At 38.6% G+C, this 21,245-nt stretch overlaps 5 gene segments (V, D, J or C); 3 read left to right on the top strand and 2 right to left on the bottom strand.

Annotated features, from left to right (window-relative positions):
- Window positions 1–2,629: 2,629 nt before the first annotated feature.
- On the bottom strand, window positions 2,630–3,768 carry LOC120739698. The segment is given in 2 exon segments: window positions 2,630–3,486; window positions 3,579–3,768. Coding segments are annotated over 2 exon segments (387 nt in total).
- Window positions 3,629–5,513, top strand: LOC120739758. The segment is given in 3 exon segments: window positions 3,629–3,665; window positions 4,234–4,350; window positions 4,997–5,513. Coding segments are annotated over 3 exon segments (471 nt in total).
- A 5,367-nt stretch (window positions 5,514–10,880) lies between these two features.
- Window positions 10,881–11,677, bottom strand: LOC120739701. The segment is given in 2 exon segments: window positions 10,881–11,440; window positions 11,533–11,677. Coding segments are annotated over 2 exon segments (375 nt in total).
- A 558-nt stretch (window positions 11,678–12,235) lies between these two features.
- Window positions 12,236–14,003, top strand: LOC120739756 (the record flags this gene model as incomplete). The annotated part of the segment is given in 2 exon segments: window positions 12,236–12,347; window positions 13,466–14,003. Coding segments are annotated over 2 exon segments (444 nt in total), but the record flags the coding sequence as incomplete, so codon positions are not given.
- A 1,687-nt stretch (window positions 14,004–15,690) lies between these two features.
- LOC120739755 lies at window positions 15,691–18,949 on the top strand. The segment is given in 2 exon segments: window positions 15,691–15,757; window positions 18,627–18,949. Coding segments are annotated over 2 exon segments (390 nt in total).
- Window positions 18,950–21,245: the final 2,296 nt, after the last annotated feature.

The raw sequence follows: 21,245 nt of genomic DNA, 5'->3' as shown, positions 1-21,245 counted from the left end.
AACCAGGCCACTTGGAGCGAGCAGCTCCCCTGGATTGAGTACGCCCACAACTGCCTGACCTCTTCAGCCACCGGACTGTCGCCGTTCGAAGCCTCATTGGGCTACCAACCACCCCTGTTCCCGGCCGTGGAGGGTGAGCATGCCGTCCCATCAGTACAACATCATTTCCGCAGGTGCCGCCGGGCCTGGCGGTCCACCCGAGCCGCTCTGCTGCGGACGGCGGAGTGCAATAAAGAGATCGCTGACCGCCACCGGATCCCTGCGCCTGCCTATACAGTTGGGCAACAGGTATGGCTCTCCTCACGCTTTGTTCCCCTTCGTGCAGAGTCGAAGAAACTTTCCCCGGCTTTCATCGGTCCGTTCAAGATTGAGGCCCTGGTCACTCCGGTGTCCGTCCGTCTGAAGCTGCCTCGCAATATGCGTATCCATAATGTTTTCCATGTCTCCCAGGTCAAGCCCGTGCTCTCCAGCCCGTTGTGCCCTCCTTCCGGGCCCCCTCCGCCCGCCCGGCTCGTGGATGGGCAGGAAGTGTTTAACATCACCCGCATTATGGACTCTCGGCGGCGGGGGCGGGGCGTCCAGTACCTGGTGGACTGGGAGGGCTACGGGCCAGAGGAACGTTCCTGGGTGCCCCGGTCGGCGGTTCTGGCTCCTGGTCTGCTCCGCGAGTTTCACCGGCGGCATCCGGGTAGGCCGGGTGGGTCGCCGAGGGGCTCCCGTTGAGGGGGGGGTACTGTCATGACCCTGTGCCTTCTCGGCTGACTCTGTATGGCTACAAGTGTTTTTGTTGTGCTGCATCTCTCTCTCTCCCCTGCACTGCGCTCTACCGGGGCGGAGTCATGACGGCTCCAGCCCCTGGCTCGGACACCTGCAAGCAATCATCTCACCCACTTCTTAAGGCGGCTGCTGAGAGTGCTTCCTCGCTGGATTATTGTGTAACACTCGTCAGTGTCATCACCTATCTGAGCCTTTTTCTGAGTTTCTGTCGTGCCACTACTTACCTGCCTTTCCTCTCTGTGCCAGGATTCTCGCCAGCCTGAGGACCGCCGTTGGTGAGCTAAAGCCGGAGTCCGAGCTACCTGAGCTTCAGTGGATTTTGTACATAGCCCTCTTCTTCCCGTGCCTGTGCTTCCCGGAGACCCTCTTCCTGTGCCCCCTCACGTGTGTGTGTGTGTGTGTGTGTGTGTGTGTGTGTGTGTGTGTGTGTGTAAAACGTGAACTTTAGTGACGGTCTGACTCCGAGTCCCTCCTGAGCCTGACAGACACTGATGTAAAGTGTTGACAAGAACAACAAGCTAAAGAGCGACATGTGCAGCTCAGCAGCTGGTTGTGATTGTACTTGTCATATTAATGATTCATGTTTGTGTCAATAAAGCTTGCAGTTATCCAGAATATTATAAAACTTTTTTGTCTTTCTTCAATGGTGAGAAGGAAGACAGTATTCAGCCATTTCATTATTCTGTTTACAACAAAATGACACAAAAGACTAGAAAACAAAAGCTCACATGTTTTAACATGTTTACAAAAATTATGAAATCAGAATCAAATATGTAAGCAGGCAAATTTACTCAATTCTAATGAAAGTTTGCATAAAAAGTTTAATTTTAAAGCACAATTTCCTTCTAAAGAGATTCATTTCTAACAATAAGATTGGTTGATGTTTTGTTTTAACTGACTTCAAAATAAAAGAACTGCATCACATGTAATACTCAATTAACGTTGGAGATGTCAGTCAATTATTCTTCTACTCATATGTAAAGCCTTGCAGTTCCATGGTGTCCTGTTTGTACTGCTATGACCTTGTTATAGGACCCACTTTGTACCATCATCTGATCTGTTTCTGTTTTGACACTTTTCAGATTGTAGCACCTAAAAGTTGAATGAGCTTGGCTGATTCTGTGAGTGTTTTTTAAAACTCTGCTGAAAACTTAGTGTTATAGTTTATGCATCTTCTAATATTTCAAACATTTTCTGCTTGTTTAATGTTCCCTGGCTATGTACATCTTTAATTTTGATTACAGTTCTTAGTAAAAGTAGTTTTTTATTATATAACATATATTATCTGTGCGTAAACACTGGGTCTTCATGCACTCCCATACAACATTATTCTCCTGCATCATCAGCCTGAACTGACTGTCAAGCTCCTTTTCCAAGCTCCTAAGACTACGATGACCTGGATGACTGAGAACCTTCACAGACAGACCCTAACCCTAATCAGGATGGACAATTTGTGTCAAACACAAAAAATAATAATAAGAAGGCAAGAGGCAGAAGGCAGCTCACTTACTTGGGACTATTTACAATTAAGGGTATAGTATTTATGATGATTATTTTTATTACTGTTTAAATTCAAAGCATACAAAGTTAATTGTTTGTATATAATTGGACATAAATAACTTGAGCTTATTATAATAAGATCATACTAGAGTATATTTGAATTTCCTTCTGTTTCTCTTTACAAAGCTTTTTGTAAAGATATAATGCTTTTTGGTGTTAAGTTGGATAGAAAGGCAGATGTGAAACGTAAAAGTGAGATCAGAGGTCAAATGTGATAGAATCACCATATAACAGTATCATTGAAACTCTGTTAAATTTTTTGGCATCTTAGTGTTAAAATCTCTGAGCTGATAGAACACGAGCATTAATCTTTGAAAGTTATGAGATTTGAGTAGATTATGAGTAAAATGATTTTTGTGTTCTTTTAAGAAATACATTTGTTATTGTTTCTTTATTTGATTTTTTTTGACAAAAATACACAGTACACCAAAAGATTGTTATTTTGAAAACTATTTTGAAACTAATCTATCCAACAATATAGTGTGAAATGCAAAAGAAAAAAATGTATATCACTCCATTGTACGTGGTGATATTTGATATAATAAATGGTATATTATATTATAAATTACATAATGTTTTATTTGTGGTGATTATATGTGAAGATAAAATAATTTGATGTCTTTAGGTTCTTTACACTCCGTATGAATCTGTATGAAGTGATTAATGATATTAGTGGGGGGTTTGTTTTTGTTTTTTTGCGCTCCTCAGCTTTGCGTTCTGTGTCGCTTCAGCTTCAGCAGCTGCAGTCAGTTCCTGCTGTAACAGCTCAGTGTCTCTGCAGTCGGACTGAGGGAGGTTTTTGTACGACTACAAATCACTGTGTGAACACATCAGCACTGTTTATTTCATGTAAACTCTTACAGTAATAAACTGCTGCATCTTCAGCCTGAACTCCACTGATGGTCATAGAGAAGTCAGAACTGCTTCCACTGCCACTAAATCGAGATGGTGTTCCTGACTGAAGTGTTTTTGCCCATTTTATTAGGAGCTTTGGAGTCTGTTCAGACTTCTGCTGATACCAGAATACATAATCATCATCACCAGAATCTCTGTAAACAGCTTGGCTGGTCCTACAGGTCAGAGTGACAGTGGATCCAGGAGTAAATGTCACTACTGGAGGTTGAGTCACCGTCACCTGACCGCTGCATCCTGCAGACAAAAACAAATCATTCATTTATCAGCAGAAATCAATGAGAGAAAAAGCAGCACATCATGTTTGAAATGTTGCTGAGTGAATGAACCTGTAAAACAGCAGCAGGTCAGCGTCCAGATGAGGATGGTGATGAGAGTCATGGTGATTGTGCTTTCTGCTGTGTTGACTGACAGATGTGAGTCCTGCAGTGTTGAAGTCACAGGACTATAAACCTTCTCAGTTCTCTGGAGGATCAGCTGATGATGCAAAGCCTCCTCTCTATGGAAATCATTTCTCTGCTCTCAACATACTGAAGGAATCTTTGTGACACAAAATCAAAAGAAAAATTGTTTGAACTAATACATTAACGATTTTATAGAACAGAGGAACATATATACCATATATTTGGAAACATTATTACATATTTTGTACACCTGGATTAAAATGGCACTCTGGTTTGTATGCTTACTTTTTCATTCTGCTATTAACAAATACAGTATACCTGTATATTTGTTAATTATATTGTCATAGTCTCATAATACATTATTTTTTGAAGCCTTTCTGGTTGCTGTGTTAAAACAGTTTTCTGTGTGTTTTTTAAATACATATGTGTAATGTGAAAGTTAAGTTTTATCTTTCACTTCTTAATACTAAAAATACAATTAAGATAATCATGACTTAAATTCATTAAATAATTTTAAATCACTTTAGTTAAATCATCTGTATTTAATCAGGTGTGCTGTGATGTTTTACATGAAAAAAAGGTTCATTTTCAGTTGTTAGATGCTTGATCAGAGTACAGGAGGTTTTTGTACGGCCACTTAATGAGTTTGTATCACTGTGGTACACTTTTGGTGGAGGAACCAAACTCATCGTTGGCTGTAAGTACCAGAAATTTCTAATTTTGAAAAATGTGGTATTTATTAAGCTTTTTTAAAAATAAATAAATCTACTAAACAGAATTGTGTTCAAATTCAGTGATTATTATTAAATTGATGTCACAATTTTGGAAGAAACTTTTCTTAAATCAAAATTCATTCAGTCTGTGAAAGAAGTGAATTTTTTTTAAAAAGATTTTTTAATGTTCTTTTTGGTAATTTTTGCTTCGTTGTATATTATCTGGTTACAATATTAAAATGTGTTTCAGCTCACTTTGTTTTAGCTCACTTTGATTTAAAATGTATTTTTACTTATGAATTTTAAAATAAAAACAAATATTGACTGGTGTTTTGTGAACTTCTGTTAGCAAAAAAAAATACTTTAGATCTTTTTTGTTCATGGTTGATCAATTTTAAATTAAGTTTAAAGGAAGTGAAAGAAACAGATGTGAAGTTTTAACTGTATTCTCATGAGTGCTTGAGCTTTGCGGTCAAAAAAGAACAAAAAGTTTTAAACAAGAAGATGATCACAGGGTCAAGTTATTAACTGTAACACCTCATAAAAAAATAATCACTGACAATATATTTATTCCCATGTTTACACGTTTGTATCTCATTTTTCGATTATCTTCAACCTTTTCTCCTCCAGCGGGTGTGGTGAGGCCCACCCTCACAGTCCTCCCTCCCTCCAAAGAGGAAGACAAACAGAGTAGTGCCACTGTGGTGTGTTTGGCCACCGGGGGCTTCCCCTCAAACTGGAAGCTGGGCTGGAAGGTGGGGAGCACCAGCACATCCTCAGGTGTGTCAAGCAGCCTGGAGGTCTTGGGGACAGACGGCCACTACAGCTGGAGCAGCACCCTGAGCCTCTCTGCAGACCAGTGGAGGAAGGCGGGCTCAGTGAGCTGTGAGGCCAGTCTGAGTGGACAGAGCCCCGTCACTCAAACCCTGGACCCTGACCACTGCTAAGAGTAGAGCTTCAGCAACACTTCCTGTCTGCATATGATGTGTTTGATGAAGCTACATGTTTCTTTTTTTTCTAATTTTCATGACTCTCTATTGTCTATTGTGCATGCAGATGTCATCTGTTTATTCACATTGTGTTTTCAAACCATGCTATAAAAAGAAAGTCTGCGGAACAAAATAAAATCCCAGTTCATGAAAAATCACTAATGTTTTATCTTTTGATTCTTTATCTATAAGAATTTATAACTTTATATTTTCCAACCATGCACAGAATGCTCTATGTGAGTTCCAGATGGCAACACTATAACAATGATTTACTGAGCAGCTGAGTTACAACTTGTCACTCAGACACTGAGAAAGCATCCTTCAGCACTCACAAACTTTCAGTTTCTGAACAATTTGGACACTGTTTTTCTCACTCATGCCTGAAAAGAAATCAAAAAACCTACTCATTCTTGACTTCTCTGCTGTTCAAATGTCAACCTTTCTGACAGATGTGTTATATTTTGCTGCTTTGCACAGTCCACTGTTAGTCGCTTTAGACAGAGCAACTGTCAGCGCTTCACCACAGAGTCCACGATCCTGGACTTTCACAAAGCTGAAAGCAGTAAGACAGCAGGGTTATTTCAAGAGACATTCTTATTTCTCTTAACCTAACTTAACCAATTAAGAAATATTACAGAAACAATCTCAAAAGAAATGAAAATGATTTGGTGGTAAACAGTTTTTTCAACACAGAGGTTTTAAAATGTTTGCTTTACTAGAAAAAAAAAAGTGGTTAGAAGCTTGTTCAGAGTCCAGCAGGTGTTTGTGCCACTTAATGACTGTGGATCACTGTGCTGGACTTTTTGTGGAGGAACCAAACTCTTCAGTCATTATAAGTACCCAAATCTATCAAGAATATATATAATATCTTGCAGCAGCAAGACATTTAGTCTCAAGTATCAGAACTTTTTTTTATTAATATGAAAATAATTTAAATAATTTAAATATATTTATATAAATAGATGATGTCTACTGAAACCTAACACCAAAATAAATAAACAGATCACTGCTTTCACTTCACCAATGTGTTACATTGATGTAATTTAAAAACTCTTTGCAGACAAACAAGGTTTTTATTCAGCTCACAAAAGAAAACTGATGAACATGAATAAGGCTCATAAGTATATTTATGAGCCTTATTCATGTTCATCAGTTCATCAGTTTTCTGACCTCACAGTTGTCAAGTATACTTGAAAAGTATACTTGACAACTGTGAGGTCACTTTTCATTTCCCTTCCATTCTGTTGTATAAAGTGCAGGTTTTGCAACTTTAGAAAAACAACTGCATATTTGGAAAACATCTTTTAGCGGGTTTGTTAAATTTATTCATGAACAAAAACTTACATAAGTTACATAGTTATATTGTATATGGTCTGTAGATTTTTATAGTTTATATATCAACACTGAAAAAATCTAAATAATAAAATACTCACATCATCACACTCTACATTAGACCGTTTTTGCTGGTAATCTTAAAAATATGTAAAGTAAAACATTTAATTAAATTCAATAATATGTAAATTATATCAACTGGGCTACATTAACCATAATCATATACTTAAACACAATAATAGATTATTTAAACTCAAGTTAATGCTGCATCTAAAATCCATTAATTTGATTTAATTTCTTTCATTCATTGTGTTTCTGCTTGATGACTCTGATTGTCTTTAGTGGACCAGTTATTCTCATTAGTCTAAATTACTGTGTGAACACTCCACCATCATGCCAACACAGAGAGTAATAATCTGCAGCATCTCAGAAAACCCAACATGACAGAGTTATTGGAAAAATCATCCAGATTAAGTTTTCTGTGTAAATCCATTAAAAAGAAGAAAGGCTTATGTTTGAGGGATCAAGGTCCAGAGGGGCTTTTAATAAATTTAGGGGTCCTAGAGGAACCCTTCTGAGGCAGGAGGTGTTACGCCCCTCTGCAGCCCGTAATCTCCTCAGTGTGTTCAGTTGTTGCTAATTGGCCACACCTAGTCAGGTGTGAATAAGAGCATACTTGAGGCAGGCTTTCCAGAAGGCTCACTGGTCTGTGCCTTGGTGGCACCAGCCATTTCAGCCAGCCTGCTATGCCATTTTAAGATAAAACCTCTTCTCACTCACACTCCGGTATTCATCTCCTTTTTCATGTTGCGGCTTTTGAGCCAGGTCGTAACAATTGTCAGAGTGAACTCAGGCTCAGATCCACTGCTGCTGAAATGACTCGGAGTACCAGATTTGCATCTGCTGATTTTGTTAAAAAGCAGTTTGGGAGGCTGTCCAGGTTTCTGTAGATACCAGCTGAGATCATCATCAACTCAGAGAGACCGTCTGCCCCAAAGCAGAGAGCCTTAAATACAGGAGACTGAGTCACAGATGGACTGGCATCTGATCCTGGAAATTAAAATATGCTTTATCAAAATGACAGTGTGATGTAAATTACAGTGTAACAGAGAAAATAATAGAACCACATCACTTCTCACCTTGAAGTCTGAGCACAAGTGTGATCAGCAGTTGAGTCAGTAACATTATCATCATTGTCATGAATAACTGTCACAGACTCTGTACAGACGTTTCCTGCTGGTTCTTTTTAAACTGGTCTAGGATCAGTGACGCATAACAAGCGAAAGTGAAATCATCCCTCATCTCTCTATAGAATTTTTTAAAATTTTATTTTATCATTATTCTCTCAATTCCAAACGATCATTGATCTTTTCTGATAAATTCTTATTTGGATTTATAAAAGGGGTTTTAAACAGCTCTTTCAGCCTGAATATCACTGATGGTTGAAGCATACTGAGAAATAGATCCACTGCCACTGACTCAAGATGGAGTTCCTGACAAGCAATTTAATGCCAAGTATGTACAAAGTTTTGTGGTTGGAGCTTTGGAGGGTGTCCAGGTTCCTGAAGGTCCCAACTGAGATCATTATCAATATCTGAACTCCCTGCAGAGCCGATGGTGAGAGTCCCTTCAAGACTGACAGACTTTGCTTTATTGGTTTGAGTTTTAAAAAAAAAAGTTATTGTCAAAGGAGTCCGAAATGATAAATAAAATTATTTCAGTCTTAAGGGAAGAAAAACAGAGAATATATCAGTTAAAATCCTTAAGTGTTTTTTAATGACTTACAGCAACATAAACAATAATTTAAATATTCGTGAATTTTAAATCTTACTGTGGTTGAATGCTATGACTCTTGAATGAAAGGCTGTCAAACTTTTTACCCATTTCTAGTGTTCATTATGAGTTAAATTAACAGGTTCTAAATTTCTCTCTGCTCTCACCTCCAGTAGGGCCTGTGTCCCCCAAATGTGACAGAGACGATTCTGACCAGTTCGAAGGAGAAGAGCAGCAGTAACACACTGAGGCTAAGCTGGTAGAGCTGGTTGAAAGGAGAAGTGGACTCTGCAGAATCATCCATCATGACCACAGACAGTCCCTCTGCAGGAGACAGTGTGCAGGGTACAGCGAATGCTAAAGCCCAGGTGAGGACCTCAGTGTGAGATGAGCACACTCAGATCAATATGAATTTCAAAGTTTTTAAAAGGGAAGAAAAACTTTGTGTGTGAGAGAACAACACTGCCAGCACCCCAGTACAGGGTGTCTGAATCGGCTCACAGTCTAACTAAATCTCTGATTGTAAGAGTGTTACCCAGGAAGCAATACAAAGCTTAGATGGGGTGAGGGAATAAGCCCATTACTACCTCTTGATCAGTGTGCTTGGAATAACTGGGTTCAGTGTAGTGGTTTGAAAAAGAAAGCCCCAGGGGTCTGTTTCTTTTAGAAGGCTGGAGTAACCTGTAAGAGCTGTTTATACTAATGTGGGTTAATACTCAAATGTCCCCATAAAAGGTTGAAGTGGAATTGTCAATAATTTAGACTTTTTGATGCAGATTATTTTATTAGAGCAATTTATCAGGTACAAAGTAACACCAGAATCAAATAATAATAATCAAATAATATTTATAATACAATATGACTGATTTCTGTGTTGTCAGTGTAATAGATTTAATAATACTACAGATCTTTTTTGTTATGATCCATAAGCCTAATAGGACTATAAACGTAAAAAAAAAAAAATCTGAATCATCTGTTCATATAAAGCACCAACTACTGCTGCAAATACATATGTAAACACAAATAGAAAGAAGCCAGGGGGAATTTATCGAGGTTGGCTGTAGCTCAGGAGGTAGAGCAGGTTACCTACTGATCGGAAGGTTGGTGGTTTGCTCCCTGGCTTTTCCAGTCTGCATGTCAAGTATCCTTGGACAAGATACTAACCCCAAGTTGCTCTCTGATGCATCCATCAGAGTATAAATGTGTGTGAATGTACTTAGAAAGCACACAGAGAAAGTGCTTGTGAGAATGGGTATGATTGGGTGAATGCGGCATGTTGTATAGAGCGCTTTGAGTACTCCGGGAGAGTAGAAAAGCGCTATGTAAGAATCCATCCATTTACCATTTATTTAAAAATGTTTGCCAAAATACATCTAATATCTCAGTTGAATTTTGTATTTAGTGCTTGGTGAGGTTACTGTCATCACTGTTTTCAGTGGTCTCTGTCAGTCTCTTCATTTTCAACAGCTGCAGTCAGTTCCTGCTGTTGAAACACGATTAGGACCTTCTGATCCTCATTTTTCTCTTAAGGGTGATTGTGGCCCTCTGGAAAAGTCCAGAACTCAAAATAAATAAATAAATAAATAAAATAAAATAAAATAAAAAAATCTGGGAGTGGTCTTTGATGGCAGTTTTTCATTTGAGAAACAAATAAATTCTGTTGTAAAAGCCAGCTTCTTCCAGCTTAGGGCCCTTGTTAAAATTAAAAACCTTTTGTTATCTGCTGACTTTGAGAAAGTGAGTCATGCATTAATTTCATCCAGGCTTGACTACTGTATTAGTGTTTATTTTGGTATCAGCCAGGCTCTGCTCTCTCATCTTCAGCTTGTTCAGAATACTGGTGCCAGATTCTTGACAGGCACTTATAAACACAACCATATTTCCCCAGTCTTGGCTTGTTTACACTGGCTTCCAGTATGTTATAGAATTGATTTTAAGATTTTATTACTTGTTTTTAAGTCTCTAAATGGATTAGCTCCATCATACTTCTCTGATCTTTTAACTGAAATACTTCAAACAGCACTCTTAGGTCTGCTGATAAGTTACTTCTGACTGTTCCTGTGAAGGACCTGGGTCGAGGGACTGTCTCAACTGTATGGACTTGTTTATGTTTGATGGGGTGTGTGTCTATTGTACTGCTGTCCCTTGTTTCCCTGTGTAGTGGTGTGTGTGTGTGTGTGTGTGTGTGTGTGTGTGTGTGTGTGTGTGTGTGTGTGTGTGTGTGTGTGTGTGTGTGGAGCACTAGCACTGGGAAGAAGACACGGCATGGGGGTTGGAAACGCATAGAGATGTATTGTTGTGTACTATTTACTTCACTGTAAATAAAAACACTGCATTTATCGCACACTCCTGCATTTGGGTCTTATTTGGGTCCTGGGTCTTATTTTCCCAAAATTACCATGGTCTGCCAGCGCATACCATGACAATTTACCTTATAAATAAATTGATTGATTGGTAATTCTTGGTGGGGTTACTGTCAGGTCTGTATAAATGTATAAATGTGGATCTGTATTTAGTGCTTGGTGAGATTACTGTCAGCTCTGTTTTCAGTGGTCTGTGTCAGAGTTTCTTCCTCTTCAGCAGCTGTAGTCAGTTCCTGCTGTAACAGCTCAGTGTCTCTGTAGTGTGACTGAGGGAGGTTTTTGTACAACTACAAATTACTGTGTGAACACTGGCCCGTTATGCACACTCTTACAGTAGTAAACTGCTGCATCTTCAGCCTGAACTCCACTGATGGTCATAGAGAAGTCAGAGCTGCTTCCACTGCCACTAAATCGAGATGGTGTTCCTGACTGAAGCGTTGTTGCCCATTTTATTAGGAGCTTTGGAGCCTGTCCAGATTTCTGTTGATACCAGTACATACAAGGTTTACTATTACAGGTTCCAACAGCACTGTTGGTCCTACAGGTCAGAGTGACAGTGTTTCCAGGAGAAGATGTCAGTACTGGAGGTTGAGTCACAGTCACCTGACCGCTGCATCCTGCAGACAAAAACAAATCATTCATTTATCAGCAGAAATCAATGAGAGAAAAAGCAGCACATCATGTTTGAAATGTTGCTGAGTGAATGAACCTGTAAAACAGCAGCAGGTCAGCGTCCAGATGAGGATGGTGATGAGAGTCATGGTGGTTGTGCTTTCTGCTGTGTTGACTGACAGATGTGAGTCCTGCAGTGTTGAAGTCACAGGACTATAAACCTTCTCAGTTCTCTGGAGGATCAGCTGAAGATGCAAAGCCTCCTCTCTATGGAAATCATTTCTCTGCTCTCAACACACTGAAGGAAATAAGGGGCACACAAACATGAAAAATACACTAAAATGATCTTAATGAAAGTACAACAATAGAAAAGCAGGTGAGGGTTTTGTCCATTTTCCTCTATGGAAATGATTTCTCTGCTCTCAGCACATGGGAACATGGGATAGAAAGTCAGAAGAAAAATTTTTTGGATTATTTTATTATATATAAAACTTGAGTGATACTACTTTTCTAACAACAAGACAATATAAGGAGCAATACTTTTGATATGTAAATGAATTATTATTGCATAATTATGATTCTGACAGAATACTGGCAAATAGATTAGGAAAGATGAGATCAGTTTGTTGGATCTGGATTAAAATGCCACATTTGTTGGTATATATTTTAGTTTCTTGCATCAACCAGCAGAAGAAAAATGAAAAATGATCTTAAATTGTTTAAAAAAACATAGTTACATGATTTTGATAGTAAATGCTTTTGCCTTGTGAACTGTGAAGTTTACTGGGGAAAATAGTTAATTTTCAGTTGTTAGATGCTTGATCAGAGTGTGGGAGGTTTTTGTACGGCCACTTAATGAGTTTGTATCACTGTGGTGGACTTTTGGTGGAGGAACCAAACTCATCATTCACTGTAAGTATCTAAATCTCCTCATTACTACAAAATATTATACTATTACTATTTGAAATATCTTCTGAGATTTTATTCTGGGTGTTTTAAATGATGTGCATATTTGATGGGGCTTGGCCATAGTGGCTGATATTGAAAACTTAGTATCAGAAGAGTTTAAATATATAATACAGTATGATGACTGAATGTTTATATAGTACTGAAAATGTCTTCACTTAATCCATTTTAATTAAGGGTTGGGGGGGGGGTTGTTTTGCATTTATTCTGTGTATATTTCTTTCACAAAATCAGAGACTGAAAATATAGCACAAGGATTTTTTGATTTTATTTATTTTTACAAACAGTGGGCAGGATAAAAACATTCTTGTCTTGAAGATCTTTTATTTATTCGCAGATTAATGGTTTTATCTCTGAGTTTATAGTTTATTAGTCTGATGTAGTAAAAAGGAAGTGAAACAAACAGATGACAAAGTCCAGCTCTGTTTGTTTACCATCAAGAAAATAACTGTAACAACAAGACATTTACTCTAAATTATTGTAACTTTTACAAAGATTCTAATTGAGTGTGAAAACACAATTTGTTAATATTTTTTAAAGTGTTATGTTCTCTTATTTATTAGCAACTCTCCTCAGTCTGATCATAGTGTGATGTACAATGCTGTTCATATCTGTCATGTATCATAACTGTAATGCTCAGCTGTCTGTCGCTGAAAATATGATATGAGGAATTTCACTGAAATGTTTGACACCATGTTGGATATAACATTTTATGCTGTTGACTAAATGAATTAGTTTTCACACAGATGCACTTTAAGGGTTGACTTTACAGTTCGTTAGTCTGATGTGATGAAAAGGAAGTGAAACAAACAGATGACAAACTTTAACGTTTCCTGAACACACTTAAATTTTATCATCAAGAAAACAAATACGGCAGCACATTCACTAATTAGATATACTTTCTTAAAGCCTAATATCCTCCAATTTCTAAGTTTCTCTGAGAAATTTCTGTTCATCATGCAGTTAATCCACAGGCCTGTCATGGATCATAACTGTCTCGTGTCAGCTATCTGTCCTACAGTAGAGGTTAATCTATCGTTGTGTGTCTGTGATCTTTCCTCCAGCTGGCCCCATGGTCAGACCCTCAGTCTCTCTGCTTCAACCCTCCTCTGAAAAGCTCTCTGGAGGCCCAGTCACACTGGCCTGCCTGCTGACCGGCTACTCTCCTCAGGGAGCTGAAGTGAGATGGGAAGTAGATGGCACAGAGGTGACAGAGGGGGTCCTGAACAGCTTAGAAGAAGAGAAGAGTAGTCGCTACAGTAGCAGCAGCACCCTGATGCTGAGCCAAGACAACTGGATGAACGCAGAGGTGTTCTCCTGCAGGGTGAACCATCATGACCACCGGCAGGCCAAGTCCTTCCACAAGAACCGGTGTGAGGGCTGGAGGGGCTGCTGAAGTCCAGGACAGGAGCTTAGTGTGGGGGAGCAGGAGATACATCCCTGCTGCTCTGATCAATATGAGTTTGAAAGTTTGCAGATGAAGTTATTTGATAACAGTAACTTACACAGTGACATGTGTAGCAGCTGGATGTGAGTGTGCCTAATAACTGCCATATTAATGATTCATACTTTTGCCAATAAAGCTTGCAGTGATCCATATTATTAAGCATTCTGTCTTATTTTTAAATATAATTGTTCTATAATTTCAGTGTTGTGTACTATAAATTAACCTGTTTGCCTAACACATGAAAAATCAACTCTGGGATGAGATGAAAATGGCAGGGCTGCATCTGGCCTGAACATCTGGGACAAATCAAATATATGTTCATCTTTTGAAATTAATGGAAAAGCTGAAAGAAGCTTGTGGTCGTGTATTTATATCTTTTAGCAGGAAGACGATATTTCCAAATTTTACTCTTGCGGAAAAATAAATAACTTGAGTTTGATTCAGTAAATAAATGTTTCACTTGAAATTAAAACCATGAAGAGATCTAGAAAATAAAAGCTCAAAATGTGAGTGTAGAATGTATCTTAGTTAGTGTGCTCATAATCAAATATGTAAATCAGCAACTTCTATCCAATTATTCCAAATGTTTTATTTCTCATTATAACAATGTGATTAATTACTCTACAAAATAATTTTATTTTTATATTACCTCATTATGTACAGTGATGTTATGAGGTAAATATTGTTATGGAAATTTTAACAATAACCTGCAACAGATCCAGTGAGCGTTTTGAAATGGTTCAACAAACACACTGCAATGTGGAGAGAAGCATCGCAGCCAGAACACTAGGATCATCTCTGAATTCTGGCCGTTGTCATGTTAGGTCATTTCACGGCGGGGGGGGGCTATACCATCAGCCCCATCCTTAAACCCCCTCCCTCACATAGAGAATTATGACCTTGTTTTCTGCTTAGCTGTCACCTCCCTAACACTGTAAAATCTAATTAGTTCGCAGAACTCAAAAAAACTATGTAAACTCGTTGCCTCAAAAAAACTAAGTAAAGCTTATTTAAGATGTTAGGACAACTTATTCATTGCAAGTCTGCAGTATTAAGAATAACTTGATATTTCTGACTGTACAATACTAATTGTTTACCTACTGACAAACATTTCAAGTTCAACTAAATGAAAAAAACTATTTGTGGTAACCTGAATATGATTAAAAATAATTAACAACACTTTTTGTAATGATGTTAAAATCAGCCCAACTTTTATTTTCAAATGCAACAAAGTATAACAGCCAACATACTGGACACTGTTCTGCTGAACAACAAACAATTATATTGCCATCACTGTTATAATCTCACAATGAAACAAAGTCTCAGATGTAATTATTCTGAAAATAAGTTTAGGCCTACCTCAAGTTTGTTTTGTACTTACATTACTTACATAACCGAAATAAAATATATTTATTGTTCTGTCACAAGTGCAGTCTCTAATTTAAACAACACAGGAGCTGGAATGTTGTAATATTTTAAGGATGGCTTGTTTCCAGTCCAGGCATGCCTGAATGACTGTCATTGATTTAGGTCACAGGTGTCGAACTCCAGGCCTCAAGGGCCGGTGTCCTGCAGGTTTTAGATGTGTCCTTGATCCAACACAGCTGATTTAAATTGCTAAATCACCTCCTCGACATGTCTTGAAGTTCTCCAGAGGCCTGGTAAAGAACTAATCATTTGATTCAGGTGTGTTGACCCAGGGTGAGATCTAAAACCTGCAGGACACCGGCCCTCAGGGCCTGGAGTTCGACACCCCTGATTTAGGTGATCCAAATTTAAGTGCAGAAAAAAGTCTTTAACTTCCCTTAAGTACAGAGGCAGTGGATGTGGGTTGGAGATGCAATGAGCTTGAACCTGCAGGCGACCATCTTCACTGACCACACCATCTGTGATGGACTCATCTTTCCTGGTGTCCTGCAAGCAAACAATTATATTTTTTGGAACACGAACTTAATTGCTTTCTTAAAACATTTTTTCTGCATTTGGTATAGAACAGACTCCAATTTAGACAATCTCAGGCCCCCTCCCCACCGGAGAGGTGACATTCAATGTCCCACTTGTCAGTCTAGATAGCCCTAACCAGCAACCAACATATAATAATGTCATGAAAGCATCATTTTAAAAAGGGCTATGCAAACATGGCCAATAACTTTCATTCTAATGATCTGCAAAAATGATTTGGGCACAAAACAAATTTTGCTGTTAGAAAACTTGCAGACTTCACTATATACAGTGTAGACCCTCTAAACTAAGTTTGGGGGATGTGATCTTTCAAGAAATGCAGACCAAACTGTTGTTGTTTGTTTACTTACACAGCATGTCTTGTAGAATTAACTGGAGTCACCAGCAACAGCATAGTGCAGTCATATCTCAAGTCTAATAACAGAAGACAGGAAAAGATCAGTGAAGAAACAACTTCCCCAAACCAAAGCATAAATAAAACAATAAGTAAAACAAGCTGATCTCCAAAAGTTGATTCTGTACATCTGGACGTAGCGTTTTGTGGGAGAAACGTTTCGTCATTCATCCAAGTGACTTCTTCAGTCTCAGCTGACTGCAGGTTTCCCCAAATCTTATAAACAGTACATTTGCATAATGACTGAAACCAGCCCACTGAAGGAACAATGGGCTGGGAGGTCAGTTCCTTAATCTTAATTATGCAAATTCTCATGACCATTGATCAACAACCACTGACCAAAACCCACTGATCAATGGCCATGAGTCCCATCAAGATCAGAGAGTTGGGGAATAGCTGCAATCACAGCACTGTAAGATGGCAAAAGATGTACCCTTAGGCCCCCTCCTCGATTCAGAGATGGTCTTTCCTTTTCACGTAAATGGCCTCCTTGACTCCGAGCTCAAACCAGCGTTCCTCCCTGTCCAGGATGTGTGCATCCTCATCACTGAAAGAGTGTCCACTGGCCTGTAGGTGTAAATAGACTGCAGAGTCCTGGCCTGATGAGGTAGCTCTTCTGTGTTGTGCCATCCGCTTCGCCAGAGGTTGTTTGGTTTCCCCGATGTATAAATCCTGGGAATCCTCCTGGCACTTAACAGCGTACACTATGTTAGTCTGTTTGTGTCAGGGGACCCGATCCTTGGGGTGGACCAATTTTTGGCGCAGCGTGTTTTGGGGTTTAAAAGCCACAGAGACCCGGTGTAGAAAACAGGCTGATCTAAAGTATGATTAAAGTTCAGCCTGATTAATATAAATGTCACTGACAGTTGCTAATATATTGGAAAACCAAAATACTTACCACTGAGTTGATGTCTTTCTGTCCAACAGCAGGAGTGCTGGTCCCGAGCCTCAAAGACAGTAAGAAGCAAGCAGAGGGAGAAAAAACAGAACATTTTTTAAAAGCTGATTTGATCCTTAATGGCTGTGCAGTCATAATAACTTACAACACAGAGGGTCAATGTAGACCCCATACAACTAGGGCTGCCACGATTAGTTGACTAGTCACGATTACGTCGACTATCAAAATCGTCGACGACTAATTTAATAGTCGACGCGTCGTTTGAAACTTTGTAAGATCCCAAAAGACGCAGGATTAAGTAGTAGGATTTAAGAGTGTAATAAAAGACTGAAACAGAAGATGGCAGCACTGCATGTACAAGGGTGCCAGCTTCCGGTAAACGCCAAAGAAGAAGAAACTGTGTCCCAGAATTCATAGCGCGGCCCATCGCGGCCCTGCTCAGTTTCCAACAATGGCGGCAGCTAGTTAGTTTTAATGTTACTCTTATTATTCTTTCTGGGTCACAAAATAAACGTTTAACATATTTCCAGAAGAGAATGTAGATGTGTAAACTTCAAACATCTGCTCAATTTATCAAGACACCACATATTTTTAAAAGCGCTCCGACATTTTCGGAGACGTCTGTATGGGCTCAAATTGTGGTCATAAATATTTTGTACTTGTAAATCAGGATTTGGATGTGTAAAAAGAATTTGTGTGTGTGTTAGAAAGGTTTGTGTGTGGACAAAAAAAAAAACACGTGAAATTCTGCAAGTTACAAGTACAAATTTTGACCCTATTTTTCTTCCTTTCATCTGATTGGTCAATGTCATCTCAATCACAAATGTAACAATCCAATTGGAGAACAGATGGGTTTGGCTGTCGGAGGGGCACTTTTCTGAACTGCTGTAAGTACCAGAAATTTGTCATTTTTGAAAAATGTAGTATTTATTAAACATACTTTTAACCTACAAAACAGAACTTTGAACAAATTCAGTGATTATTATTAAGTTGATGTCACAATTTTGAAATTAACTTTTCTTAAATTAATATTCATTTAGTCTTTTAAATAACACAAAACATCAAATTGTAATGTTCTTTTAGTTATCTTTGCTTCTTTCAATATTGTCTGGTTAAGATATTAAAAGCAGTGATAGTGACGTTTTACTTCACTTTGATTTGAAATGTATTTTTACCACTGAATTTTAAAATAAAAACAAATACTGAATTATGTTTTGTGGAGTTCTGTTAGAGTCAAAATTTATTTTCTCAGTATATTTAGATCAAGTTTTTGTTCATGGTTGATCAATTTCAAATTAAGTTTAAAGGAAGTGAAAGAAACAGATGTGAAGTTTTAACTGTATTCTCATGAGTGCTTTAGCTTTGTCAGTTTCAAATAAGAAAATTATCACAAGGTCAAGTTATTAACTGTAACACACTATGAAATAATAAAGGTTTGATCAGTAATCACTAACAATATATTTATTCCTATGTTTGTACATTTGTATCTCTTTTTTCGGTTATCTTCAACCTTTTCTCCTCCAGCGGGTGTGGTGAGGCCCACCCTCACAGTCCTCCCTACCTCCAAAGAGGAAGACAAACAGAGTAGTGCCACTGTGGTGTGTCTGGCCACCACGGGCTTCACCTCAAACTGGAATTTGGGCTGGAAGGTGGGGGGCACCAGCACATCCTCAGGGGTGTCAACCAGCCTGGAGGTCTTGGGGACAGACGGCCGCTACAGCTGGAGCAGCACCCTGAGCCTCTCTGCAGACCAGTGGAAGAAGGCGGGCTCAGTGAGCTGTGAGGCCAGTCTGAGTGGACAGAGCCCCGTCACTCAAACCCTGGACCCTGACCACTGCTCAGAGTAGAGCTTCAGCAACACTTCCTGTCTGCATATGATGTGTTTTATAGTTTGATGAAGCTACATGTTTCTGCTGTTGCGATATTTCTGCAAACATTTGACTTTCTATTGATGTGCATGCTAAGTTTGTCAGTTAATATGTCCATGTTGTTGTTTTTTTAAACCATGGTGTAAAAAAAGCAAATATCACACAATAAAATCACAGCTTAAGAAAAATCACTTTTATTTTGTTCTTGGGGAGAAGCTTTTAAAAGCTTGTCTGTCTGCAAAGTCGGCGATTGCTAAAATCCAGCTTTATACTGGTGAAGAGTTGGAAAATTTCCATCATGAATGTAACATTGTCTTATATTGCAAAATGTAAAGTCGCTGCTGCCCTGCTACAGCTGAACTTCCCACCTCCCAAATCCAACTTTAACACCTGATTCCAACCCTCTGGTAGGAAACTGAAAAAACAAATACAAACAACATTTTCATGTATGGAATGCAATCATTGTTAAGTTCAAATCAAAGTAGATAATTTTTAATTCAGTTGAAAACTGTGTACAGGGTCTGGGTTCAATATTTGGTTTTGATGACTAGATAATTTTCTGTGCAAGTTTTTTGACTAAGACTTGAATTTTGAGCCTCTAAGCCCATCCAGTCTTGTTTTCTCAAGGAATTAATACTGCAAAATCTGACTCAAAGAATCATCAAAGAACACCAGATCTTCTCTTGCTTCCCTTTGTGGCCTTCTGGCAAACTGTAGAATTAATATTAAAATTTTACTAATCAAATTAATAAATTAACCAAATACATTTTTCTGCAATTTTTGCTCGTTTTAGTTATCCTGATCATGTGGCTGTTTCATTTTGACCTTTGTTGTCACCAATTAGTTTTAAATAGGTATTTATGTATGCTGTGATATGAAAACTTATTTCTTATAAGTTGATTTTATTTAAAATGTGAAACACCTTATAACTTTGTGATTTAAAATGTACTGTATAAACAAAAGTATTTTCATATTACCTTATTATCCACAGCAAATTAGAATTAATACAAAATTTAGTGAAATAAGGATAATATGTTGCAAATTCTAAACAGTGTTACTTAATTTAAAATACTCTTAATAATGTGATCAGGAATGAATACATATTTTAGTTTCCACCTCTGAAAGTGAACTCAGTGAACCAGTGATGCATGTCAGAGTCTGTATCAGAAGCTCACAGCTGCAACACTGCAAATAGTAACTGAGGGAGGTTTTTGTACGACTCTGTATCACTGTGTGAACACTGGGCCATCATACAGTCCCATACAGTAGTAATCTCCTGCATCTGCAGCCTGAACTCCATTGATTGTCAAAGTGAACTCAGGCTCAGATCCACTGCTGCTGAAATGACTCGGAGTATCAGATTCACGGCTGCTGATTTTGTAAAACAGCAGTTTGGGAGGCTGTCCAGGTTTCTGTAGATACCAGCTGAGATCATTGTAAACTCCTTTACTGGCTGTACAGCTCAGAGAGACCGTCTCCCCCAAAGCAGCAGCTTTAAACACAGGAGACTGAGTCACAGATGAACTGGCATCTGATCCTGGGAATTAAAATAGTGGATGCTAGATGCAAAGTGATATAATCTGTCAACACTGTTATCAGTGACCATCATCTCAGTAGTTCATTACAGGATCAGAATCAATAGAAATACTTATAGAGCTTCACACTGTTTAGATATTTTTCAGTTTTTGCAGTAACAAAAGATCAGGGATGTTTGGAATTTTTCTAACAAACAGCAGGATCAGTGTTCATCAGTGGTTATTTATTAAACTTAAGTTGCAATGTCCTTAATGAAAAATACTTTTGAGCTGATGGGAAATTGCTGATTGTTCACTTATTATCCCGTTTAGCTTTTTAAAACTTTCACTGTGGCTGAAATGAAGTCTGTAGGTTGGGGGGGGGGGGGGGGGGGGTGGGGGGTACCTTGTGTTGTGTTTAAGTGGTTATTCTAGTTATTCTGATTGCAGTTGAAAACTCTACACCTGCAGCCTTCAGCCTAAAGTGAAGGATTTTTATATACAACCATGAATCATTGTGTAAACACTTCACTACCATGGTAACCCACAGTAATAATCTGCAGCATCTACTGCCTGAAGATCACTGGTGTATCAAGTGTACTGAGAACCAGATCTACTGCCTTGGAGTCAAGATGGAGTTCCTGAGTTTGGGAGGCTGTCCAGGTTTCTAAAGGTACTAAGTCCAGCAACTCCCTGTGGTACTGATGGTCACAGTGCCTGACAGGCTTGGCTTAACAGAGTTAGAAAACTATTGGCAATGA

This window comes from Simochromis diagramma, unplaced genomic scaffold (assembly GCF_900408965.1).
Source record: "Simochromis diagramma unplaced genomic scaffold, fSimDia1.1 OVJJ01000304.1, whole genome shotgun sequence".
Taxonomy (NCBI): domain Eukaryota; kingdom Metazoa; phylum Chordata; class Actinopteri; order Cichliformes; family Cichlidae; genus Simochromis; species Simochromis diagramma.
The sequence above is the reverse complement of the archived record's forward strand: the minus strand, read 5'-3'. Positions and strand labels throughout refer to the sequence as shown.